This window comes from Aphelocoma coerulescens, assembly GCF_041296385.1.
Source record: "Aphelocoma coerulescens isolate FSJ_1873_10779 chromosome W unlocalized genomic scaffold, UR_Acoe_1.0 ChrW_unloc_scaf_1, whole genome shotgun sequence".
NCBI classification, from domain to species: Eukaryota; Metazoa; Chordata; class Aves; order Passeriformes; family Corvidae; genus Aphelocoma; species Aphelocoma coerulescens.
Window position 1 is genome coordinate 17,113,844 of NW_027184080.1, and position 10,357 is coordinate 17,124,200.

Consider the following 10,357-nt stretch of genomic DNA (forward strand, 5'->3'; position numbering starts at 1 on the left):
CAAAGGAAATATTCACATTAAAAAAATGTGTAAATTTTAGAATACCTGTTTATTATCAAGGTCTTTTTTACACTTGTTTAACATCTAAGTTAGTGTTAGCCTATATCCAGGAAAAAAATTGCAGTGAACTTCAGTTTTGCGAAACTGAAGAACTAGCAACCACTTAAATGTTAAAAGGTCATTAAATTTTGGATACTTTAAGTGTCTGTATTCTTGTAGGAAAAAAATAATTTCTCTGTAGCATCCTGGTAATTTCATTAGATGAATCAAATTCATCATTTCATACTGTATGCTGTTTATTCATGTGGCTGACAGATTCCAGTGACCCACCATGTTTTATGCTCTCAAAAAATGACTGGACAAGTTCTCCAAGTAGGCTACTACTGTATAAATTTCTAAGAAAAACTTTGGACAACTTGTCATGAGAAGCAGCATATCAGTATTCAATACTCAGTGTTAATCTTACAGTAGCTTTCTTTCTATTAATTGTTAAAAAACATTGATTTTTTTTCATTTTAACTGAAAGTGTTCTGTGATGTGTAATATCCTTCAAAATTTCAGTATCAAAATTCTGTATTGAACAACAGTAGTAATTTTTAAATCAGTCTTCTAAATTGGCTGGATTTTCTTATTGTTCTAGGCTATGGAGTTGCTTGTGGAAAAAGCAATTAGCAGTGCTACTGGACCACAGAGTCCTGGGGATGCACTAAGAAGAGTTTTTGAGTGTATATCTTCAGGAATCATCCTTAAAGGCAAGTTGCATTTGATCAGTGTCTGTATACTTATGTTTAAGTAATGTAAAATCTGTAATCTTGATTGAAATAAGGTAGAGATGTGCTACTAATTAGCCTGTTTTAGGTGGTCCTGGCCTTCTGGACCCTTGTGAAAAAGATCCTTTTGATACACTTGCTGTAATGACAGATCAGCAACGAGAGGATATTACTTCAAGTGCACAGGTAAGGAAAAGTATGTGTTCAGTAACTAAATTTGATGGATAGTTTTTTGGATGGGTGGTTGGTTGATTTGGGGGGTTTTTGTTGTTTTTATTAATGAAGCTATACGGTGGACATTAATTTTCTTTTCTTAGAATATAGTCTGGTCTTTCAAATGATCAGTCTTAAGCTAGGCAATAAAAATGTCACAAAAGAGAATGTATAATAGTGTTCATTTTTGTACTAAAATTAATATATTTTCCTGAAAAGTTTGAAGCACTCCCATCTACATATATATATATATCTCCATAAAGATGCTTACTCTACAGTAGTATGTTATTAGATTTAAAATTGCATTGGCATTTAATATTTTATAAATCTGTGCAAGCTTAAATTTTAATATTTATTGTATCTACTTACAGTATTGGCTATTCATGCTTGCAGCTTAAGAGTTTACTGCCCCTACCTCTTCATTTGATCCTTTTGCTAAAGATTACTAATGCATATTGGGACACGACAAGCCTTGGCTGCTTCAATGCAAGCCCAGCAGTTAAAACACATGTATATTATTTTTAAGTTAATATGTTGTCTTTTGTATAGAAGTAGCAAATGGGACATACACATTTTATTGTGTTGACTTTGTTGGGGGAAGGAAGAGAGGATAAGAAGGTCTAAGGATAATATCATATACCACTAATGTTCTTCATTAATTGTTTGATAAAGTATTTTAAATTGACATTTGTTTCTAACAGAAATATCTTCTTTCTATCCTTTTTCTAGTTTGCGCTGAGACTCCTTGCATTCCGTCAAATACACAAAGTTTTAGGAATGGATCCATTACCACAGATGAATCAACGCTTCAACATCCATAATAATCGTAAAAGAAGAAGGGACAGTGATGGGGTTGATGGATTTGAAGCAGAGGGAAAAAAAGACAAAAAAGATTATGATAACTTTTAAAAATGTTTGTCATTAGTGCTAAGATTGAAGGTGATAAAAAGTCCATTTGTTGCCTTGCTTTTAAATGGATGTAATAATGTATGTTTAAAATATCCAAAACCAACTCAGTAATTAGATTTGGAAGAGAAAAATATAGCTCTTCTGTGAGATTCTGAATATTTTAATGATATACTGTATCAGACAGATTATAGAAGGAAAGACTGCAAGTGGAAACTGTCATTGGAAAAAACAGTAAGTTTTTTCCTCATTACATTTTCTTTAAATGTGTTGCTAACTTTGTCTCTCTTGTGCATTGTTTTATCTTGACTGTATTTAATGCAGCGTTTGTGCTTCTGTTCCTATGTGTATTTTGATTATTTTTTTTATTTAGAAGGTTTTTTTTGTTTGCCTTTGATGCTAGTTGTATAAGTTGCATTGTTTTAGCATAAACTGTTGCCCTCCCAATTAATATTTTACAGAACTTAATTTTGTAAAGTGAGACTGCAGGATTATGTTTTTGCTTTTGTTTTCCTAAATGTGAAGGGGTTGCAACACAATTATCCTGCCATTTGAGTGCTCAGAATTAAATGGTTTTGCCAATCTTTTGGCGTTTGTCTCTTTAGTATGATATAAAGGTGCAATTAAGACTAATTTTTGTTAATCTAATCAACTTTGCTGTTAGTTGTGTATTAGCAGTATAAAAGCTAATATATACAGTATGGTCTTGCAACAGTTTTAAAGCAGCTGCATAATTGATCGAAGTTTTGCATGCTGTTTTGGGTTTTTTTAATATAAGGACACTTAAAACAATCATTTTAGGTTAAATGCGTAGGTCTTTCTATGATTGACTTTGTGACATAGCAAGATCAAAATATAATTTTCTGAATTTCTTTTTTCAACATACAAGCAGAAGCAGGCATTTCCCATTTAGACAAAGTTAGTAATTCTTTTCAGTCCACTTTGTTGATATTAATGCCTCTCAGCCCTTAAAATAAATGTTTGTCATATCAGTGCCTGTAAGGGTATTCCTTATAGCTATTTCTGTATAAACTCTCAGTGATTTTTTTCCAATAATTCAAATTTTAAAAAGCGAAGTATTGTTGAAAAAGTGAACATTATCAAAGGGAAAAAATAACCCTGAAAATTGTTTGATGTATGCTTATGTCTCTTTCAAAAAGCTAAATATAGCAGTGGTGTAGTAATGTTACACCATACTGTTGATGTATACTCTGGTACACAGGTGTGATTTGTTGTCACAGCACTACTGTGGAATATGCAACTAAAAGCTAAAATGTATTAAATTGCTAAAATTCATTATACACTTGAAACTGAAGTTTCCCTCATTCTGTTCAGTGTGTATTATGCTTTGTTGCAAACCCATAAATGTCACAGATAAACATAGACTAACATTCTGGTAACTATTGATGGCTGTAGGAGTCTATCACACATTACAAAGATCATTTGTTATTTCTGGTACAATTTAAAAACCTTTTTGTTCCATTTTGAGGTTGAATTTATCTTTGACCTTTTAAATAAATACCTCTTGGAGTAGGGGGGGTGTTTTTGTTTGCAATGCTTACTACTAACAGCATGGGCCTGTAAAATAGAAATATACAGTATTTTAGAAAAATAGAGAGACTCTTAAGGAAATATATTAATAGTGTTCTTCAAGCATTAGAGTGCAGTTTTAAAAGGAGTGGTTATTAGTGGTTAGCAAATAAAAGGAAGGCTTTCTCATTGCAGGAAAGATTTCTTGCCAATTTCAGCATCAGAAATACAATAATTAATGCATGCTTTAAAATTACTTTAAAAAGTTTCTTTTGTCTAGCCTTGATATGTGGCTCCAAGCATGTGCTTGTTCTTAGTTGGTGGTTTTTGGTTGTTTGGGATTTTTTGGTTGGTTGGTTGGTTGGTTGGTTTGTTGGTTTGTTAAGAGGAATATCTTGCTGCCATGGTGTCTAATTAGCCATTACTGTTTGTTTTGAAAACTACAGGTGTTACTCATGTGGCTAGTTCAACTCCATACCAAAGTTTCTTTCTTCATAAAGCAAACATGTTTATTTGGGCATGTGATTGACCCTAAAATTTAGGATTAAAAAGGTCAAAGATGTATTTTGGATTTTCTGTGGTTTTGTTCTACAGGCTTTTAACTCTTAACCAGTTTCTGGATCTTTTGAACTATTGTATACTTAAAGTGATTCCACATTAAATATGAAGCTGTGACTATGATTTTTGCGCTGTGTGGTGAAGAGTGAATTTGCAGTTAATTTCTGTTTTACCTGCCCATTTCAATGGGCTATTTTAACTGTAACTTCTGATTCTTGTTAAGCTAAGAATAATGGAAAAACAAGGTTTTAAAAAGTAGAGTGTGAGCTTTCTTTTTAAATATTACATTGTGTGCTTAGGAAGATAAAGCTAAGACTAAGTAATCAATTTACAAACAAGTAACCATTTTAATACCCTATGTTTTGGTAATGCTAGTGGTTTACTAATAAACAGTGTTTGCCTTTCTTATTCAGCAATGCTGTGTGTTAAATGTCAAAGTGCCAGACGCTATAGTCATAATACACAAAAGAGAAATGTACACAGCAAGAATTTTCCCCTCAGTGCTCACTTTAGAAGAACAATTTAGTGAAATGAGAGCTATTCTGTTTTGAAGTATTTTCAATCTTTGACTTGTCTGCCTAGTCTTTAAGTATGTCCTGTCTGTGAGCATTGTGGTTTCACATGGGTTCCTGTAGAGGCATTGGTAGAAATGCAAGTCTGTTGGATACATTCCATCAACTTCTTGCCCTATTATAGAATTCTATATGAATTGTTAACCTTATGGAGCTATTGAATGTGATGGATTCATTTGCTGCTTCTATTTTTAGACCTATTTCACTACTCAGAAGTGATTTAATAGTACTTAAAATTGTACCTAGCAACTTTCTGAGAGTTGGAATCAACTTTAAATATTCCCACAACAATTTTCATGTATATTTAACATTCTTGTTGCTTGTCGAATATCTGGTGATGATGAGTCTGTGAAGAATTCACGCAATGCCAAATTCATTTCTTTATTAAACAAGACTTGTTTGCACTACCCAAATAGATTTTATCAGCATACCACTAGTAATAGAGAGGGGGGAAAAAAAGAAATTGGGAGGCATAATTTCCAATCTGTTGTTTTTTCCTACTATGTGGGTTTTTTTCCCCTCTGAAAGCTGTAAGCCAGAGCTTTCCTAGGCAAATTAGATTTCTTCTGAGAGATACTTTTCTAAATCTTCTTAAGCATTCTTTTTTCCTGTACTGTGACATTTCTCAGCCTTTTTAAAATGAAAGACACCTAGTCTTTTGAGGAGGAAAAAAATTTAAGGAGTGTCATCAACAGTGTTATCACAATGATTTTGATTTACATCCAAATTAAAATCAGGCTTAATTCTGTTAATATCTGTTGATTTGTGTTCTCCAATTTTGTTCCATTTTCTCATTTAGATTTATGAAAATGTGCAAATCATAGAATCACTAAGGTTGAAAGGCTTCTTAGATCATCGAGTCCACATGTATATATATTCCTAGTATTGAAAAAATTTGAAGTTATTGAACTGCTTTCTGTTGGTTTAGAGTTTGCATTTTAAGAACTGCTGCCCTAACAGTATGTGGCATGTGTAAAGTTCCTAACAGGGTAAAGTTCAATGGTTTTCATGGATACCTGGTTGGCAGTTATCGATGGGGATTTTTAACCTGCATGGTGCACACTTTCACACTTAATGTAGCCTTAGCATATCTGCATTATCAAAGTTCCTCATTAAGGGTTGTAGTCCTTAATACATATGTTTTCCTAAACTATTTTGCAAAGCCAGGGCCATTAATATTTATTCTGAAGCCAGTGATTCATTAATTGCAGGATAGTTTTAGTCCTATCAGCTTTTAGAGGCTCAGCCTAGCTTAAATATTTATACATATATTCTACATTAATCCTATTTGAGATTGATATCCTAAATCCAAAAAAAACCCCCATAGAATGGTATCAAGAAATCTCTATCAATTTTTGAAGTTTCCTATATTAAAAAAAAATATTTCAGAATTGAATAGCTGACCAAGAGAAAATAAAACACACTTTCTACAGTAAAAGGTTACTTTATCATTAAAAGGGAGACACAAAGCCTTTTGTTTCTACATGAGAATTGCAAACCTTGCTCCTTGTGTAATTTTTTTTCTTCTCTGCATGCAGCATCGTGTTTGTCTTAATTGTATGTATATGATTAGGAAGAGTTATGTTCAGAATATGTAAGACACCCTTATTAGAGACAATTTCTGGCATACATTTAGGTTTGTCATTAATTTGCTGGTCATACAAGGTAATGTTTTCTTACTAAGACAGTATGCTGAGTTGCATTGCTAACAATGCAAGTGAGAACAATATAGAAGAGATTAAGGTACATAAATACAGAGGTTTACTGCTATTTTATATGCTGTGTCATGTCCATCTGCTGCCCCCCCAAATAAAAAAAAAGGGACAGATTTCTCAAAGGCTCAGACCCATATCTGCCGGCCCCTTTATAATGGGTTTGCATGGCAGGGTTTTAACAGCAGGGGGGAGGGAGCTACAGGAGTGGCTTTTGTGAGGAGATGCCAAAAGCTTCCCCTGTATCCAATAGAGTGAATGCCAGCCGGCTGCTGGTCAAGGCCAAGCCAATTGGCAATGATGGTAACACCTCTGGGATAGCATATTTAAGAAGGGGGAAAAACTGCTGCACAAGAGCAGCTGGGGGAGAGATGGGTGAGAATATGTGAGAAGAACTGCAGACACCAAGGTCAGTGAAGGAGTGGGAGGAGGTGCTCCAGGTGCCAGAGCTGAGATTCCCCTGCAGCCTGTGGAGGTCTACAGTGGAGCAGAGATCCACCTACAGTTCATGCAGGACCCCATGCTGGAGCAGGTGGATGCCTGAAGAAGGCTGTGACTCTGTGGAGAGCCTGTGCTGGAGCAGGGTCCTGACAGGACCTGTGACTGTGGAGAGAGGAGACCACATTGGAGCAGGTTTGCTGGCAGGACTTGTGACTCTGCAGGGGACCCAACGTTGGATCAGCCTGTTCCTGAAGGACTGCACCCTGTGCAAGGGACTCACCCTGGAGCAGTTCCTGAAGAATCAAAGCCTGTGGGAAGGACTCACAATGGAGAAGTTTGTGGAGGAGTGTTTTCTGTGGGTGGGACCCCATGCTGGAGCAGGGGAAGAATGTGAGGAGGGAGGAGAGGCAGAGATAATGTGTGATTAATGTCATTACTGTAATCCCATTCCCCATCCACCTGTGCTGTTTGGAGGGAGGAGGTAGAGAAATTGGGAGTGAAGTTGAGCCCTGGAAGAAGGGAGGGGTCGAGGGAAGTTGTTTTAAGATTTGTTTATATTTCTCATTATCCAACTCTGTTTTGATTGGTAATAAATTAATTTTCCCAAGTTGAGTCTGTTTTGCCTGTGACAGTAATTGGTGAGTGATCTCTCTGTTTTTATCTTGTTCTGTGAGCCTTTTGTTACATTTTCTCTGCCTTGTCCAGCTGAGGAGAGGGAACAATAGAGCAGCTTTGGTGGGCACCTGGTGGCCAGCTACCTTCAACCCACTACAGTCCTTTTGGTGCTCTATTGTTCCCTCTCCTGAGATGGACATGGGAGAGAAAATAAGATGGAAAAAACTCATGGGTCAAGATAAAGCCAGTTTAATAAAGCAAAAGCAAAGCTGTGTGTGGAAGCAAAGGAAAAACAAAAGATTTATTCTCTACTTCCCATCAGCAAATGATGTCCAGCCACTTTATGGGAAGTAGGGCTTCAGTATGTGTAGCGATTGCTCTGGAAGGCAAATGTAGTAATAGTGAATGTCCCCCCCACATGCTTTCTCTTAGCTTTTGTATCTGAGCTGACATTATATGGTATGGAATATCCCTTTGGTTAATTTGGGTCAGTTTTTCTGGTTATGTCCCCATATGAGATCTTGCCCACCCCCAGCCTATTGGCCTTTGGGGATGTTGAGGGATGTTGGAGAGACAGTGCTGATGATATGCCACTGCTGCTCAGCAGGAGCCCAAACACTGGTGTGTTCTCAGCACCTTTCTACCTCCCAATTCAAAGCACAGCACTGTGAGGGCTGCTATGGGAATGATGCCTTAAGAAGCCTCCTAGAAACAGAGACTAGACAGGAATAAGGGAATAAAAGTAGGTATTTATTTGAAAGGCCTCCAAAGGTACCCCCTGGGGCCAGAGGCTTTTGCCAAGATGGACCCCAAGATGGGCGACTGGTCCCGAGTTCTCCACACTTTTATAGGTTTGGTTCATTTGCATAGCAAGGTTAATTCTCCAATTAAAGCTTCAGTTTCCCCCTCAGCTTACCCCCCCCCCCCCTCCCTTAGCGGCTCTTTGGTTTATACCTTTGGGCCTAGGACAGTCTAAGTGTCCTTAAAGAGCAGGCCCAGAGAGGTTTTGTTATGTCTACGTAGCACGAGAGCAGAAATTATCAGGCTACAAGAAACTTTCAGAGTTACACACTAAGCAGTACAGAATTTGAAAAATATAAAAGTTAAAACCTAAGGCATCATTTCCCCCCCTTTAGAGGCTTGACAAAGCCTCTATCTTGTCGAGACTCCATTCCAAATATTCTAAATATCTACTAATAATATGTGTCTAACAGCAGTATATGTCTATAGACAAGAATTATAATTACAATCATTATAAACAATCTTTAATTCAGGGCCAGTTTGGTAACCATGAAACCAGGGTGTGAAAGATACAATCAGCTTTGAATGTTATCCAATGTAAGATCTAAGTTAATTCTCAAATTGTAAACAAATTTTGTTGATCTTTTCACTTCAGTTTACATGTCTGTTTTGGTTTGAAAGACAGGTGTCTGCTAAGGAAGGCAGGAGCCTCCCTTGGAATGGAAGATGCAACCCCCTTTCCCTCCAAATTATTATAATTTTGAAATCAAGGGGCTTTCAGGCAATGATATGGAAAATAGGAAAAATAGGAATAACAGTTCTTTATATATATATATATAACAAGGCAGGGAAAAAAACTGATTTAAACTGACAGAGTCAGATACGACCTGACCCTGTTAGTCAGGGTAGCAGTAGCAGTCTGATAAGGTGGTGGCTGCAGTCCTCCTGAAGTGAATGGATGTGGTTCTGTTGAAGCGGTGATCCTGTGTAGAAAGATCTGGTCTTCCTCAGAAGGTCCAGTGGTAGGTATGTAGCTCTTGTCCTCTGGAAATCCAGTGGAAAGGGTGTCTGTGGTGTTTGGAATCTTAGATTATATCCAGGATGGAATGCTTGGTTCCTCCCTCTGGGTGGAGCATCTCACAATGGAATGATGAGTCATGAGATAAGGCACTGATGGGCCATTAATAGGACATAGTCTTGAGGGAGGAGGCAGGGAGCACTGCCCCACCTGGTTTTAACAGCTCATGAAGATGGTGATAGAATACATGCTTGTGGGCACATCTTTCATTGTAACCTAGGTGTGCTGGTTTGGCCAAATTTAGAAATATATCCTCTGAGAGAAGGCAGGTCACCACCCCTCCCCCACCAGGTTCAGGAAAAAATAAATTTTCCTCGAAGGAAAGTGAAGGAGATAAAAACTATTTATTTAACAAACACAGAGGAAAAGGATAATAATGCTAAATAATAAAATCTTTTGCTGTGGAGAAAAAACCAGGGAAAGTGTTAGAGTCCTCCCTTTGGTCTCCTCGGAGCTGGGGCTTGGCCCAGGGCCAGGCCCTCTGTGCCTGGTGGAAATTCCTCCTGATGTGTTCTGATATTGAAGCAGTCCAGTAGAAAAGAGAAAATCTGAAATTCCAGGGAAGGAAAAAAAGTTCAACTCTCAGTCTCTCTTCGGAGAAAAGGAAATTGAAAAACTGGCCAGAAGCTGACCAGGCAGCAGCAAGCCGGGTGCCTCCTCCCTCCCCTGCCGCAGATGGAAAAAAAAGTCTCTATCTCTGTGTGACCTTGAACAAGCTGCAAACTGCTTTGAAAAAGTTTTGCTCAGTTTTTCCTTCCCCCTCTCAGACTCAGTTTAAAGGCATAGAAAGGCACAAAAATTGATTTCTGGGCATAGGGGAGCGATATGGGATACATATCATAAAGTCACCCCAAGACATTAGGACATAATCCACCCCGTATTCTATTACCATCTACATCATAGCCAAATCAATACCCTCTTACAGATATATATACATATATACACAATAACACCTTACACACAGTTCTCACTTAAAATTAGGTCTCCTTGCGGTACACAACGGGTTTCCCCATCTTTCTGCATTACCCACCAAGTGCAACCTGGTCCCTGAGCGAAGACAACCCCACAGATGGGTTTGTCCTTGCTTGGGGCAGAATTAACCCAAACAGTTTTTCCAAGCATACCTCTCATGTGTGCCACTGGAACCTTATCCCCATCTGTTGTCTGTAGGGGTTCAGACTGGGCAGGGCCTGCTCAGTTGGTGGAGCCTCGGATATTAAC

The 10,357-nt window shown here is 37.6% G+C and overlaps 1 protein-coding gene across 2 annotated transcripts in view; it reads left to right on the forward strand.

Moving 5' to 3' along the window:
• Nucleotides 1–2,473, forward strand: part of LOC138102712 (zinc finger RNA-binding protein-like) — a 47,482-nt gene extending 45,009 nt beyond the window's left edge. For both annotated transcript variants that reach the window (XM_069000463.1, XM_069000464.1), the window contains exons 18-20: nt 641–752; nt 859–956; nt 1,713–2,473. In XM_069000463.1, coding sequence (XP_068856564.1) covers nt 641–752; nt 859–956; nt 1,713–1,892 — 390 coding nt within the window. In that variant the 3' untranslated portion in view covers nt 1,893–2,473. The remainder of the gene's footprint in view (nt 1–640; nt 753–858; nt 957–1,712) is intronic.
• Nucleotides 2,474–10,357: the final 7,884 nt, after the last annotated feature.